We start from the raw sequence: 16,413 nt of genomic DNA, 5'->3' as shown, positions 1-16,413 counted from the left end.
TGCCACTGCCTTCTCTGTTAGCATTAGTACACAAATGCAAATTCATGAAGTTATCTTCTCCTTACGACACAACAAGTGAATTGCTGCTTTAAAAACCTGAATGGTGAAGACCGCATTCATTTTTACACATCTGTCTAAGTTACATGCACTTAACCATGGAATGAAAAAATTAAAGTTATAAGAGCAGGTACCGAGTTATTGCCAACTATACACAGAGGAAAAGGAGAGTGATATTGAAGTCCCAACAGAGAGTCATTAGGGGAAAGCAGAACCATCAAGAGAGTGAATAAAAAATGAAACCAAAGCTTTCTTTCAAAGCTGGAACGCTCTCATGGGGGTAACGGTAAGGTGTGTGGTTGTTTTTTCTGAGTGCCCACTGCTGTGCAGAGTAACCAGCTGGGCGCTGGGGGGTCGGGGGCAGCTGACTGTTAAGGATACAGGGCTGGGTTTCCTATCTAGTGCCACACAATGTTTTCAGTCCTGATGGACCTTAGAGTTCGAATTGACTCTCATTTCCCCATTTCGAGATTAGACTAGCCCAAAGAGGAACTGGTGGCTTTAGGAGAACTGCTAAACTTTTTGTTTCAGCAACGGCTTTCTTTCCCGTCAGTTCAGTCTGCCCCAAGCCCTCTGGCCACAGCTTAGGACCGGTGGGTCAGGCCGGGGCTGTCTGAGACATGAACAGCTTCAGGGGTGCCTTTCTAATCTGGGCAGTGGCAACATGGGCTGAAACGGACACATCTTGGGGAGCGACCGATGAGCCTGGGTTTCAAAATTGCAAGAATGCCTTAAAATTGCCCGTTCTGCCCGTCTTACCCGGAGGCGGCTGGGATAACCTGCGGAACGTGGACACGGGACGGGTGATGGAGTTGGCTTACAGCCACTGCAGGACCACGGAAGACGGGCAGTACATCGTCCCGGATGAGATCTTCACCATTCCCCAGAAGCAGAGCAACCTGGAGATGAACTCCAAAATCCTGGAGTCCTGGGTAAACTACCAGAGCAGCACCTCCAACTCCATCAACATGGAGCTCTCTCTTTTTTCCAAAGTCAATGGCAAGTTCTCCCTTGAGTTCCAGAGGATAAAGACGCTTCAGGTGAAGGATCAAGCTGTAACTACCCAGGTTCAGGTAAGAAACCTGGTCTACACGGTCAAAATCAACCCAGATGCAGAGCTAAGCTTGGGGTTTAAGAAGGCGCTCATGGACATCTCAGAGCAACTGGAGAACAACCAGACCCGGATGGCCACCTACTTGGCAGAACTCCTGGTCCTCAACTACGGTACCCATGTCATCACCAGCGTGGACGCAGGGGCCGCGCTCATTCAGGAGGACCACATCAGGTCATCCTTCCTGCAGGACAGCCAGAGCAGCCGCAGTGCCGTGACCGCGTCCGCTGGAATCACCTTCCTGAACATCGTGAACTTCAAATTTGAGGAGAACTACACCTCGCAGAACACCTTCACCAAGAGCTACCTCTCAAACCGAACTAACTCCAGAGTTCAGAGCTTTGGAGGACTTCCATTTTACCCAGGCATCACCCTCCAGGCCTGGCAGCAGGGCGTCAGCAACCACCTGGTGGCCATGGACCGAGCTGGCCTGCCTCTGTATTTCTTCATCAACCCCGAACGACTGCCTGACCTGCCGGGACCCTTGGTGAGAAAGCTGTCGAAGACGGTGGAAGCTGCCGTGCGCAGGTATTATGCGGTCAACACCTACCCCGGCTGCACAGATCTCAGCTCCCCCAACTTCAACTTCCAAGCCAACACTGACGATGGCTCTTGCGAAGGGAAGATGACCAATTTCTCCTTCGGGGGAGTTTACCAGGAATGCACCCAGTTCTCAGGGAATGAGGTTGTCCAACTCTGCCAGAACCTGGAGCAGAAGAATCCTCTGACTGGCAGCGTGTCCTGCCCCTCTGGCTACTCCCCAGTCCAGCTGCTCACTCAGACCCACGAGGAGGGTTACAACCACCTGGAATGTTCCCGCAAGTGTACCCTCTACATCTTCTGCAAGACAGTGTGTGAAGACGTGTTTCGAGTAGCCAGGGCTGAATTCAGGGCTTTTTGGTGCGCAGCCAGTGGCCAAGTATCTGAAAACTCTGGGCTCCTTTTTGGTGGGCTCTTCAGTGGGAAGAGCATAAATCCTCTGACCAATGCCCAGTCGTGCCCAGCCGGCTATTTTCAACTGAAACTTTTTGAAAACCTTAAGGTATGTGCCTCTCTGGACTATGAGTTGGGATATAGATTTTCCATTCCCTTTGGTGGGTTCTTTAGCTGTGCGGCGGGGAACCCCTTGGTGGATTCTGCCACATCCAAAGATCTGGGGGCACCTTCTCTAAGAAAGTGTCCAGGGGGCTTTAGCCAACACCTAGCCCTCATCAGTGATGGGTGCCAAGTGTCTTACTGTGTCAAAGCCGGGCTTTTTACTGGAGGGTCTCTGCCTCCTGTCAGGCTCCCTCCTTACACCCGACCACCCCTCATGAGTCAAGTGGCCACCAACACTGTCCTGGTGACTAACCACGAGACGGCCAGCTCCTGGATTAAAGATCCCCAGACCCACCAGTGGAGGCTGGGGGAGCCCCTAGAGCTTCGCAGGGCCATGAGAGTCGTCCATGGAGACGGCGAGGGTCTGTCTGGAGGAGCAGCCGCGGGGCTCACCCTGGGGGTGACCATCGCCCTGGCAGGGGTCGTTGCCCTGGCCATCTATGGTGCCCGGAAGTCCAGGAAAAAGGGATACCAGGCCCTCCAGGATGAGAAGCAGAGTTTGGCTGCAGGCGCTGCTGTGAATGGAGATGCCCTTGACCAAGAGCAGGCACAGAACCCTGCCTAGGCTCTCCCAGGACACCGTTTCTCTCCTCCCCAGTCAGGCCTTCAAGCATGGCTTTCATTTCTTTTTCTCTCCACTTCTGCCCTCCTAAGTATTGCTGTGTCAAGTGCAACAGAAGTCCTTGTGGAACTGTGACTTTCTAGGTCTCTGGGCCAGGAAATAAATATGGACAAAGTTGGGAGAGGGACTGGAGGGCAATTGTGACTGTTTAAGCAAAAGTCATCCTGGAGCCTAAAACTTGAGGCGGTCGTCTCTTCTCGGTGTGTGCCATTATCTTCACCTGAAAGCTTGTGTGCAAGAAGGACAAGGGAGAATGTTCATATTTGGATTTGAGGATGCATTTAATCTGAGGTCAGCCATGGTTTCCAATTCATGAGCTCTAAGGATGTCTTTGAACATTACCGCCCCCCCCCCCCACTATTTTGTGTTTTTTGAAAGCTGTCTGGATTTCACACTCCCAGAAGAGCCCCAGAAGACACAGCAGGTCCTGCTTGGCTATCACATTTCTTTTTGAGGTACTGATGACTGCGTCGTCTCCTCTGGACCAGGAGATGGTGCCTAGACCAAGCCTACTCTTTTCAAGCTCCCCACAATTAAGAGTTACTGAGACCAGGCCACTCTTGGACTTCAGACTAGTGTCGTGAGGTCCTCAGAGAATATTTTAACATTTAAACTTCTCTTAGGAGGTCAAGGGGGAAGGGGTGGTTTGGAGACCAGCAGTGAGTGAAGAAAGGGTGAAAGCTAGAAAAGATTCTGGTACTATGGGGAAGTGGAATTCTTACCCAGAACCAGCTGCCTGGTTTCGTCCTCTCAGCTTGTCCTAAGTGGGGCAAAGAACTTGGCTAGATCAAGCGTGACCCTCTCGTTCTGTTACCCAGGTATGGTCCCTCCCTCTTCCATAGATGACCATCCCCCCTTCTACTCTCCCATCACGTGCACACACCCACCTCAACACACACGTACACACACCCCACATTCTGAAATTTTTCTGGGGGTGGAAGACAAGAAAGATGCAAGAAATCAAAGTATATCCACATCTAATTATCACTGCATCCCCCAAATCTGGACAAGATAGAAAAAACCCAATCATGTACCCTGTCCTTTTCTTTTCTCCAGCAGAAAGGAGGTTGATGTGATCAAATCAATGTTCTTAAATGAAAAGAAAAAAGACACCCAACATCATTTGTGGCACGTTTATTTCAGTCCCATACTGACTCCCCTGGGACACCTCATAGGATGCATGATTGTCACCTGGCATTTGATGCTTTGCCTAATTTTAATAATGGTTTCACTTAATTGTAATTATTAGGGTGACTCTGTTAATAGTCTGCACTGTATTTTTAAAGCTATGTATTTCTTCACCAAATCGAATGTCATGGGTGAGTTATCCTGGATGAAGGATAATTTGTCCTGTCCTCATTTAACACCTGCAGTCACAAGTTTGGCTTCTACCAGGTCCTTCTTCTGGGAGCTTGAACTGTCCCAGACTGTGGGAAGACAAGAGGGAGGTCCTACAGTCACTCCCACTACAATACAGAGGAGTGACTCACAAAACTGGAGCTGTGCTCTCAACCAGACAGAGATTTCTACAACCTCTGTACTAAACCCCTGCTTCTTAAGCATTAAAATGCCTTCCCTCACCTCTGGGGGTTTTGTGGGTATGTTTCAGCCAAGCTAACCACTTTCCTGCTGATACTGACTTCCCTATGAGTTCTTGAAGATTACTGAATCGGATAAACAAAGTATACCTTTAAACTCTGAGACTTTTAATGTACTAACAGCCCACTGAAATGAAAAGTTCTTCACCAACTTAGGCTTCTAACAACGTTGCACGTAAATATGTATTAAAATGTGTACTTGAGGAATGTGTTCTCTATTCATCCACAGGAAATCAGAATGAGACAGCCTGAGGTTTACATTCATCAAGTCACTTTACAAAATCCAAACCCTGATGGGGGTTACATAGGTTCTACTCTCTGAGTCCTGCTTTCTTGACTGGCTAGCTCAGGTTGGAGTCTGGAAACACTGATCCAGACTTCCAAGAAAACCACACTCCGTGGACCGTCAGAAACAAGGACACATTTGGGTGACAAAAGCCCCTTTGCAATTGCATTTTATCTTTGTGTTCTCATTCGAATCGGGATTTGAAAAACTGGAGGAGGAAATGGCAACCCACTCCAGTATTCTTGCCTGTGAAATCTCATGGACAGAGGCGCCTGGTGGGCGACAGTCCCTGGGGTCGAAGAGTTGGACCCCGCTTAGCAATTGAGTACATCTGAAAAACACAGCCTGTGAGCTATTGAAATGTACGGGACATTGTGGCCAAGTGAAGGGAACTTTGAGAAGCAAACGCTCGTGGTTTTTAAGATGGTCTTTCCCCTACTGCTTCACTTGTTTCCCCTGCCAGGTCGTCTGTTTCTTCGGAGGAACAAGAAGTCAAAGTAGGTTACTTGGTCAAATGTGTGGGTAAAGATGTAAAAAAGAGTAGAAAAAGGGACTCTCCCGTTCAGTGGAAGGACTTGCGGTTGCTCGCGGACTTGGCGAGGTTCCCCAAATCCTCACCGGTAGGCGCACGGATGGACGGAAAGCAGGCTGAGGACACTTTGCGGTTGTTGTTTGCCGTTTATTGTTCCGCACGTAAACCTCATGAGCACCAGGTGGCGATGTCCACTCACAGAGCAACACCAAGGACTTCAAAACACACCAGTTACAGTGATTTACAACAGGACAGTCACCCGCTCTCCCCCAGAACCACCAACCCCCCGCCCCCCGCCCCACCATCAATGCCAGGGACCACAGACCAGGAAAAGAGGACAGGGCCCTTCCTTGTACCACACAGGACCTTCCCCCCAACCATCTCATGCCCACAACACCAGGACGAGCACTTTGGACCAGGCGTGAAACCACAAAGAAGTCCAGGCTTCCCCAAAGGGGTATGGAAACACAAAGGCAACTACACACACACACACACACACACACACACACACACACACACACACACACACACACACGATCCACCTTTCAAGGGATGAGCACTAACAGGGTTTGTCTCCAGTCCCACGTGTCCTCCCCGGAGACTCAGGAGGGGAGACACGAGGCTGCTGGTGCTAAGACGATGAGAGGACAGGCGTGGGATTCCCTGCACGGGGCAGGGAACACAGCAGGGCTTCCGGCGGGAGGACTTCCTGCGTCCGAGTGATGGATGCACAGGACCTCTGCCGGCGGGGGTTCTCGCCCAACCCAGGGCTGTACCTTTTCAGGTTGGCATGAGAGAGAGGGCAGAGGCATGCCCTTCCCATCCCCTTTGCCTGGCACAGTGTTAGAAAAGGACATGAACGGTTCCTTCTGCCCAGAAAGTCCCACTAGAAGAGCAGCAGATGAGGTAGCCCCTACAAGCATCTCGGGAAGAGACACAGGCCATCAGTACTATCAGCATCCTGAGGGGGAGGCTGGAAGGTGTGAAGACGACTCTCAAAGGGGCACCGCCTGCCTGCCTTTCCCCTGCAGCCTCTTCTCTCTGCCCTGGGCCCGTCTCCTTCTCCACCCGCACCTTCTTCTGGCCGACCCAGGGAAATCAGTCTCTCCACCCGGCCCTCTGCCAGTTACCAGCCTCCCTTCTTTCCCCACATCTAGCCACACCGCTCTGTCTACCCGCCGACTCTGGGTCTGTTTCCGCGTTCCTGTGGGTGAGGAGCTCAGAGGATCCCGGACAAGGATGCCGAAGGAGGGTGGGGGCGTAGTCGGGCTTACGATGAGGCCCTTCTCTGGCACAGGGTGGTCCGGCAACGGGCATGGGCTGACATGAAATGCTAAGGGAGGGCTCTCCCGTTGAGTTCAGATGTTTCCTTCCCGGCTGCGGCAGGAAACTGCCCTGTTGTGTGGTGGGCTGGGGGCCAGTCTCCTGGTCTGCTGGTGAGATAAATGACCGATGGGTGAGGCTGGAAGGCCTCCTGCCAGAGCGCCCTTCGCTGGAGCTAACTAATATCCCCAGGGCAGCTTGGCAACTAACACTTTCACGTCTTCTGCCACGTGGAAGAGGAGGACGAGCTCAGCACCAGTGCGCCCGAGCGAACCCACTGGCCGCCCCCGTCAGAATGCCTGCAGGCCTGAGAGCAGGGCACTCAGAGCCGACCCTTGGAAAAGTTTGGCTGTGGCTTCTAACTTCAGTACCGCGTCTGAAGGCTTTTCCATTTCCATTTTTCCAACATTGAAAACCTTCTCTCTCTATATATATAGATATATATATAGAGAGAGATATATATATATATGTCAGAGCCCCAGACACGAGGTATATAAATTCGAATCAGGATCCAGAGCGACTTCCCCCAAACACGGAGTTCAGAGAATCCTCTTTCAAAGGGGGCAGAATTGGGGTTGCCTTCTTCATCCCGTCTCTCCTCCCTGACCCCCAACTTCATGGGAGCCGAGGGGAATGTAGGGGAGGGGACAGCAGGGTGTTGGGTCACAACCCTGACACAGGTTGGACTGGACCCCAAGGTGGTCCCACCCCTGCTGGGAAAGGGCTGGAGGCTCCCTCATGCACTGGGCCAGCCTGTCATTGCAGAGGGAGATGAGGGTCCCCGCACCCCCTCCAGGCTCATTAGACAACGTGCATGGAGACTTGCTGAGGTCCTCATGGACCAGCTCAGATCCCACCTTGAGAGAGATATACAAAGGGGCCCATCCACCCCACACCCTACACCTCCCCCCGCCCCAAGCGCAGCTCTGTCTCCGTCTGGGTTCATGTTGACTATGGGACAGATGTCAGACAGTGAGGCACATTGACGAACCGCTGCCTGGCTGTTTCAGTCCCATCAGACTGGGGTCCGACAGCTTGCAGAACCAGAGTGTGAGATCACGATGGGACCCTCCACCAACCTGGCCCAGCGGCAGAGCCTGGCCCAGCGCTGTGCACACACGCATGCACACACACACACACACATCCACAGATGGCACGGAGCCCAGCCTGGGCTCCACTCACAGTGACTGGATGAATCACAAGGAATCTTTGAGCTGGTCTGGGATGAGTTGGAAGAGTTGGGCTCCTCTCCCTGAGGACTAATTCAGATGCTAAGTGGGACGCAGGCTCTGGTCTGATCAGAGAGGGGCGGGAGACATAGCGCCCCAGAGAGGAATCCCAGAGTCCCTCCGTCTGCATAAGAGAATCGGATGCCTCTTTGGACAGGGGAGAGGGGTGAGCGGGAGGCGGGAGCAGCCAGGACCACGATGGGAGCTGAGATGCTCCTGGAAGCCCTCACTGCTCAGACCCTCTTGGTGAGAAGCACTTCCTCGATGTACATCGAGGCATCGGTTGCCGATGTCGCAGTGGTTTAGCGGTTCACCCCTCTGCCCCTCAGTCTTGCACAGTGAGAGCTCCTCACCTCCAGGGGATGAGAGAAAAGTAGAAACTCCGCTCTCCAAGCAGAGTGGAAGCAGCGAGAAGCCAGCCAAGGCGGGCGCCTCTGGCTTCACAAGGCCAGGGTAAGAGGTGCCCGTACCCTAAGTGTGCTGACCGTGCCCCCTGCTGGGGGGTAGGGGGCGGTGAGGGGAGGAGTCCCTGCCTACCCAGCACCGAAACTCCACAGGAACAGATGGAGGGCGGCCCTCACCCTGTCCCACAGCCCCTGTGTGTTGGATGAGGTTTGTGAATGACACCCCCTTATTCACTCTGGCTCCCTGCTGTGGCCGGAAGGATGGGAGATGGAGACTGCACAAGGGGCTCAGGAGGGCACGGCACCAACTTCCACCCTGACTCTCCCTACTTCCTGCCCTGTGGCTCCCACACCCCTGCCCCCCCGAGGCCCCACCCCCCCGCTCAGTCCTTCTCCTGGGCAGCGCTGTCCTCGGAAATGCCCTGGGCGGCCAGCTCGGCCAGCACGTTGTCCAGGTAGTTGGCGTCTGGGTAGCCGTGGCCGGTGAGGTTAGAGCCGAACTCTGTCTTGTGATGGACTTCATTCCAGATGACGGTGTCTGACTCACCCGTGGTGCTGGATGTCCCGATGGCAAAGATGAGGCGGCGGTCCCAGGCCACGAGAAGCAGCTTCAGGACCTGAGAGAAAACGGGGGAGATCAGTGCCAGACAGGCTGTGCTGGTCAAAGATCATCCGCAGGGAGGACGCTTTCCCCGCCCAGGGGTCCCAGCCCTGCCCACATGACAGTGCTCCAAGAAGCACAGGGAATGGACAGGAGTTGGAAGTGGACTCAAGGACCTGGTTCAGTCTTGACTCTGTCACGGACCAACAGGCTGGCCTTGGACAAGTTACATGACCTCTCTGAGCTTTCAGTGGTACTACTTACCTCCAAAGGTTGTGAGCGTCTTAGGGGGCCCTACATGCAGAGTGCTTTCACAGCAGTGCCTGGCATAACACTCAACTAATGTTAGGGCCCAGCATCACGCACGCTAAGTCACTTCAGTCATGTCCAGCTCTCTGTGATCCCATGGACCGTAGGCCACAAGACTCCTCTGTCCATGGGATTCTCCAGGCAAGAATACTGGAGTGGGTTGCCATTTCCTGCTCTGGGGGATCTTCCCTATCCAGGGATGGAACTCACATCTCTTACATCTCCTGCACTAGCAGGTCGGTTCTTTACCGCAAGCACCACCTGGGAAACTGGCATCATAGCAGCATTTTAAAAGCTGGGATCTAGGAATTCGAGGCTCTTAGGAGCAGTCTGAGATCTTCTGAGCCGTGCTCACCGCCACCAGCACAAGAGTGTGGCATTAACTGACTCACAGCTAATGCTGTGCTGTGCTTCTCCAGGGACATGGTAGAAGTGTTCGACCTCTTCCAGGCCATTTCATAGTTATTTTTTCATCCGATCCTCACAACCACCCTTGGCTGTGAGGCTCAGATGGGAAATCTAGCACCAGGTCTGGCAGGTGCTGTCATTACCTCTGAGTCACGGGTGAGGCTCAGAGAGGTGTGAGGACGTGCAGCATGTTTCAATTCAGCTACACTGAAAAACAATCTTGGTTGAGGGAGACAAACGCCTGACGCCCTGCCCAGTGTGAAGAAGGCACCTGATAAAAATGCACTGGGTTCAAAACCGAAAGCCTGTAAACATGGTATGAACTGGAGGTGAGGAATCTTAGTGATCAGATCAGCAGGGGCTTCCCAGTGGCTCCATGGGAAAGAATCTGCCTGCCGGTGCAGGTGATGTGGGTTTGATTCCGGAGCTGGGAAGACCTCACATGCCTCGGAGCTCATGAGCCATGACCATTAGGAGCCGAAACTACTGAGACCTTGTGTCCGGACGACTGAAGCTCCTGCACCCCAGAGCCCATGCTTTGCAGTAAGAGAAGGCCCTGCAGCTAGAGAAAAGTCTGTGTGGTGAAGAGCCAGCATGAAGACCCAGAACAGTTAAAAAAAAAAAAATAAAAGGCCGGAAGATGCTGAAACTAAGAGCCACCACTTCCTGACTGCTTACCTACTAAGTGCCAGACTCTGGTTCATCTAATGGTCCTAACAGTTGGCTATGACAGGATACTCATTATCCCTTCTCTGAGGAAGAGGAAACAGGTTCGGAGGATAACAGATGTGTCTGGGTCATGCAGCTCAAAAGTGCCAGAGCGGGCCCTGACTTCAGACCTGCCTGCCTTTACATTCTGGTCTCAGGCATGACTCTGCTGACCCACAAGTGGGTGTCAGGATAGATTTCATGGAGGGGATGCTTGTGAGCTGAGTCTCAGAGAGCGGGGAGGATTTGAGGTGTATTAATAGAGAAGAATGTACAGGCACAGGGAAGACATATCATCCAAGGCACAGATCACTGCTGCCACCAAACTGGGCATTTCACAAAATGCTTATTGTTATTGTTGCTTAGTTGTTAACATGTATCCGACTCTTTGGTGACCCCATGGACTGCAGCCCACCTGGCTCCTCTGTCCATGGAATTTCCCAAGCAAGAACATTGGAGTAGATTGCCATTTCCTTTTCCAGGGAATCGTCCCAACCCAGGGATCAAACCCACATCTCCTGCCTTGGCCAGTGGATTCTTTACCACTGAGCCACCAAGGAAGCCTTTCATCAATGCTGTGTGTGCTAGTCGCTCAGCTGTATGTTACTCAGCAACTCCTTGGACTGTAGCCCAAGCTTCTCTGTCCATGGGATTCTCTAGGCAAGAATATTGGAGTGGGTTGCCGTTTCCTCCTCCAGGGGATCTTCCTGACCCAGGGATTGAACCCGGGTCTCCCGCATTGCAGGCAGACTCTTCACAAATGTGAAGAAACTCTTCACAAGAAAGAATTCTTCATTTAACTCTTACAACATCCTGTCCACAGAGCTGGAAATGATCACACTCTTTCAGGGATTAGGAGACCGAGACGTAAATCAACTTCATGTCCATTTCCCACATGTGGTAAACGGCAGGACTAGGATTTGAAGCCAGGCTGGTCTGGCTTCAACGCTTATGCTCTATCACCTTGCTCTGCAAAGGAACCCAGGGTGAGGGTCTGAGAACAGCAAGCATGGGGGATACAGGCGAGGACCGGGTGGGAAGGGACAATTCAGACCCAAACTGTGGGAGGTCTTGTCTACTGAACTGAGAAAACCATCCTAACAGTTTTGCGTTTTCTTCTCTCACTTTATTTCTGTTAAACAAAGGAGACTGATGTGGGAAACTGTGTTTTAGGATCACTATTCTGGTGACAGATAACTAGTTTGGAGGATTAGGAAAAGATTCAAGTGGTTCGGAGGGCAGTGCAGGGAGGAGTGTGTGTCTCAGGGCCATGTTCCTGCGCCCAGCATGGTTCCAGGGATACAGAGCATGGTAAGTCCCCGAGATATGAGTAAGGATAGCACATCCGTTAAGTCCAGTGCATTCATAAGTCCAACCCAACTACACAGACAGCTATACAGTACTATACCATAATAGTAGCTTATAATATTTTCACACAAATATTACATAAAAAAAACAAACAGAAAATAAGGAAAACATTTTTAATCTTACAGTACAGTACCTCGGATGTGAGCGTTGGACTATAAAGAAAGATGAATGCCAAAGAATTGATGCTTTTGAACTGTGGTGTTGGGGAAGACTCTTGAGAGTCCCTTGGACTGCAAGGAGATCCAACCAGTCCATCCTAAAGGAAATCAGTCCTGAATGTTCATTGGAAGGACTGATGTTGGAGCTGAAACTCCAATACTCCAGCTACTTGATGCGAAGAGCTGACTCATTGGAAAAGACCCCAATGCTGCGAAAGACTGAGGGCAGAAGGAGAAGGGGATGACAGAGAGGACGAGATGGCTGGATGGCATCACTGAATCAATGGACATGAGTTTGAGTGAACTCTGGGCATTGGTGATGGACAGGGAGGCCTGGAGTGCTGCAGCCATGGGGTGGCAAAGAGTCGGAGCAACTGAACTGAACTGAACTGAACAGCACCTTGAAATCATAGTACGACAGCTGGCACACGGGGGCCGGCATCGAGTGGACAGGCGAAAAGAGTCCCTGATTAGAGCAGGGAGAGGACGTGGGAGGTGGTGGAGCTGAGGGACCATCAGCAGCAGGAGACGGGGGGTGAGCTGCAATGTCACTCACGCCTGATGCTGGTGGAACGCACGCTCGCATCTTCGAAAGTTCACAACTTGAAGGTTCGCATGTAGGGGACTTAGTGTATGTCATTAACAAAAAGAAGGAGACCTGGCGGAGAAACAGCTCTTGGCAAGAGGATTCACGTTTTAACCACAGGACTTGATGGTGGGGTCATCTAGCCAGCAGTTGGGGCTGCAGGTCTCGGGTGTAGAGACTTGTTGGTTCTGAGCAAATGGGTACCAGGACTGGCCCCGACGACTCATCTGGGGACACTGCACTGGGCACCCCTTCGGGATGACGTGGTGGACTCTCTTGTTGTCCCAGACTCTCTGCTTCTCCCGCTGTGAGAGGCTGTAGGCACGCTCTTTGCCGAGGAGCCTCCTGGTCTGGCTTGCTTGTGACTTGCGGGAGCCTATGAAAGGCACGGGCTTCCCTGGTGGTGCAGATGGTAAAGAATCTGCTTCCCAATGCAGAAGATGTGGGTTCAGTCCCGGGGTTGGGAAGATCCCCTGGAGGAGGAAATGGCAACCCACTCCAGTGTTGTTGCCTGGGAAATCCCATGGACAGAGGAGGCTGGCGGGCTATAGTCCATGGGGTCACAAAAGAGTCGGACACAGCTTAGCAACTGCACAGCATGAGCAGAAGTGACAAGCTTCAGGGGGAAGCTTTGATGGGATTGTAGAATCCACTTGCATTCTCTCTTGGTCCTCTGCCCCATTCCATGGGGAGGGAATGGACCAGGGAAGCAGATCTCTTTCTCCCTGAATTTTAGAACCGAATCCTTGAAAGCTGACCCACAGCAGCCACTGAGTCATAGTCAGTAAAACACAAACTGTATGAGAAATAAACGTGGGCTGGAGGAAGCCACCGAGATTTAGAGGCTGTTGTTACGTGCCATGACCTAGAGAGAGCTAACCAAGACGCACCTCTTGGCCAATAAATCAACAGTTCTTTTCGCTTTTGAGATCAGGAAAGGTTTTAAAAAACCCAGTGATTTTTCTGGGCTTATCCGCAGAAAAAATGAACATGAAGTTGTAATTCTAACTTTCGAGTTCATGAGACCACTGAAGCCTCCCCCAGAATCACTAGGAATCCAGAAACCCAGCGATTTTTCCCTCTGCTCTTTTGGGGAAAGTCAAAGTATTCATTGACTGAGTCCCTGGTGGCTCAGTGGTAAACAATCTGCCTGCCAATGCCAGCAACTTGGGTTTGATCCCTGGGTCGAGAAGATCCCCTGGAGAAGGAAATGGCAACCCACTCCAGTATTCTTGCCTGGGAAATCCCATGGACAGGGAAGGTTAGTGGGCTACAGTCCATGGGGTCACAAAGAGTCAGCCATGACTTAGCAACTAAATAACAACAAAAATCTTCATTACAGAGAACAGTAAAATGCCACAGATTAAGATCCCTGCTCAGAGCGGTGCTTCACAAGCGCTCAGGTGCTGTCAGGCCCCCTGAGATCTGGTTAAATGAAGTAGTTCTAAGGACCTGTATTTACATCGAGCTCCCAGATGTTGCTACTACTGCTCTTCCCAGGACCTGCCAGTAAGCAGCAAAGCTCTAGAGGAAGAACCTAAAATAGATGAATTATTGCCCGTAAAATCCAGGAGAGAAAAAAGCCAAAAGTCCAGCCCCCACCATGCTACAAAAGCAAAATTGTAGTCATATCTCTTCGCTCCTTTAGCTAACTCCACTATGACTTGGGACATTTTTTTTTTTTTTGGACCCAGACCATTTGTAAAGTCTTTATTGAATCTGTTACAATATTGCTTCTGTTTTCATTTTGGTGACTTGGCTGCAAGGCGTCAGGGATCTTAGTTCCCCAACCAGGAATCGAACCTGCACCCTTGCATGGGAAGGCAGAGTTTTGACACTGGACCATCAGAGAAGTCTCTCTATGGTGACTTGATTACACAGGCATCTAGAGCTAAGAGACCCAGTTCTGCTCAGCACCACTGGGAGCAGAGCTGGGGCCGGGACGCCGACACCTGCCCTCACCTTTCTCCCTTTCTCGCTGTCCGGGAGGTAACAATGTCGAGGGAAGCCACGGGCGCTGAAGCTTTTCCCAGGATTTGGGTGTTCCGGCCCCTGAAAGCAGCAAAAAGAAAGCAAAGAGCATTTTTAAAAGTGTTTCAGATAAGGGTTGTGATTGATCCAAATACTGATGGATCCAAATATTATTATCCATATAATAATAGCCATCGGGTCTAGACAGAGAACAGACCCAAGGAGCGATGGGGCGGTGGTTTAACACATACCGGGGTCCTTGGACCCAGGTCAGGACTCAGAGTGGGGGCCTCCCAGCTGTGTGAGCCGGAGCTGCCATCTCAGAGGCTGTCGGTGACCCAGGCCTCAAGGAGGGAAGACGTGCAATGCTCACTTTGTAGGACGTGATGTTAGGTGAGCCTGGCGCACTCTCAGAGCCCGGGAGCTGTTTATATCACCTTGGTCAGCATCTCTTCCGGCTCTTTTGTTTCACAAAAGAGGAGAACTGCAGCCCCAGAGGTTAAATAACTTCCGTAGCATTAACAGCTTTGCCAGAACCTCAGCCCAGGTTTCCTGGCTTGTACTCTGGATTGTTGAACTGCTGAACTGCTCAGAATGACCCACGTGCTTCTGAGCTCTGAGCCAAGAGCCGAGAGATCAGAATGATCTGAATGACTCTTGGGGATTTTCTCCTCGGTCCTCACGGGTGTCGGTCTGTTTCCTTATTGAACGACATGCCTTGGCATCTGCATGACTAAAAATCTCCTAAGATTTCAACTGTCACCACCCAACACCCCTGTGAAACAAGCCGTCTCAGGCCACCAGGTGAGAAAGAAACTGAAGCAGAGTTTAGCCAAAAGCCAGTCTTCCTAATCAGGGTTCAGAACAATCTACTGGCCTGTATGAGAAGCTCATGAAAAATGAGGGATTTCCTCCCAGTATCAATACACATATTTCTCCTCTACACCCACGTGCTTGTGTATCATTTCTGAGCAGCCCGGTCCCTCCTCAGAGGGTATGAAACCCTGTTTTAAAATCCCTTCTAGACAAAGCCAATAGAGTATGGATGATTCCACACCACTCCTGGCACAAGCTCTCACACAGGAGACCAGCAACTATCTCCCGGCTGAACAAGTGAATGAGTGAGCGAATGAGTCGTAACCAAACTGCAAGAAAAAACACAGATTTCCCGTTTTCCCTTACTAACATGACAGTTCCAAAACAATTTAAAAATTATGTGATTAAAACAAAAATGAATCCCATGGTTCAGACTGTCTATGATTTTGCAAACTGAGCAGCAGGAGTCCAATGAGGCCTCAGGGAAGGAGAGAGTACAGGGATCGGAAAGAGGCGGCAGTGTCTTCTGGGAGACGCGGGACCGGAAGTTTCTGAATTTCATGTTCATGTGAAAGCACGTTGACAACATTCCCGCAGCCAAGGCTGTTTCTAAGCCAGGCTGGATGACTGGTGCCGATTCTGACTGTGGCTCCACTCCCCTCTCCCGCCCAGGATGTCTCTGTCATGTGGCCAGTGCAGAAGCCTGCCTAGCACCAGCTAAGCTCAGCAGTCACGACTTGCCCTGGGCCCACTCACAGCTTCTCCCCCAAAGAATCGTCCCCTGCAGGGAAGGCAGAGCTTACAGGTCCTCACTTCGCATGACAGCCCAAGCCCGCGTGGCCCTTGGAGTCTCCAGGGATGGACATGGCATGGAGGATACAGGCACTGACTCTCGGGGGAGGTCTATGGACCACCTGTCAGGACAGTGCCCAGATGCATGCCCTTCGACACAAGCCTGGGCTTTCTTGGGGGAGCCGTGGTGCCTACAGGGGCGGCAGGTGGGCACCTCTGGACCCTCATGCGGGATCTCTACCCTCTAGTCCTGAAGCCTGGAAAAACACTGCATCCTCCCAAGTGGTTTCCCCACCCCAAACTTTGCCCCCTGCAGTCTGTCCTGCTTTCCACCAAGTCCGCAGGCTGTTTCTTGGGATTCCCATATTTCCATTCATTTCCCCATTGCGCCCTCAGCAGCCCTAGAGTCATCCCTGAAGTCTCATTTGTCCTCACA

General features: G+C 51.7%; 2 protein-coding genes across 3 annotated transcripts in view; one reads left to right on the top strand and one right to left on the bottom strand.

Moving 5' to 3' along the window:
• Positions 1–586: 586 nt before the first annotated feature.
• On the top strand, positions 587–4,689 carry MPEG1 (macrophage expressed 1). Its single transcript, NM_001046464.2, has one exon. The coding sequence runs from the start codon at positions 678–680 to the stop codon at positions 2,829–2,831; it is 2,154 nt and encodes a 717-aa protein (NP_001039929.2). The 5' UTR covers positions 587–677; the 3' UTR covers positions 2,832–4,689.
• Positions 4,690–5,437: 748 nt separating this feature from the next.
• Positions 5,438–16,413, bottom strand: part of DTX4 (deltex E3 ubiquitin ligase 4) — a 44,283-nt gene continuing 33,307 nt past the window's right edge. For both annotated transcript variants that reach the window (XM_024975938.2, XM_024975937.2), the window contains exons 8-9: positions 14,361–14,450; positions 5,438–8,877 (exon numbers count right to left, since the gene is read on the bottom strand). In XM_024975938.2, the coding sequence (XP_024831706.1) occupies positions 8,644–8,877; positions 14,361–14,450 (324 nt within the window). In that variant the 3' untranslated portion in view covers positions 5,438–8,643. The remainder of the gene's footprint in view (positions 8,878–14,360; positions 14,451–16,413) is intronic.

This window comes from Bos taurus, chromosome 15 (assembly GCF_002263795.3).
Source record: "Bos taurus isolate L1 Dominette 01449 registration number 42190680 breed Hereford chromosome 15, ARS-UCD2.0, whole genome shotgun sequence".
In the NCBI taxonomy this organism is placed as follows: Eukaryota; Metazoa; Chordata; class Mammalia; order Artiodactyla; family Bovidae; genus Bos; species Bos taurus.
This window is presented reverse-complemented; position numbering and strand designations above follow the sequence as displayed.

What these genes read in the sequence shown, in the direction of transcription:
- MPEG1 (NM_001046464.2), top strand. Translation starts at nt 678, where the DNA reads ATGAACAGCTTCAGGGGTGCCTTTCTAATCTGGGCAGTGGCAACATGG.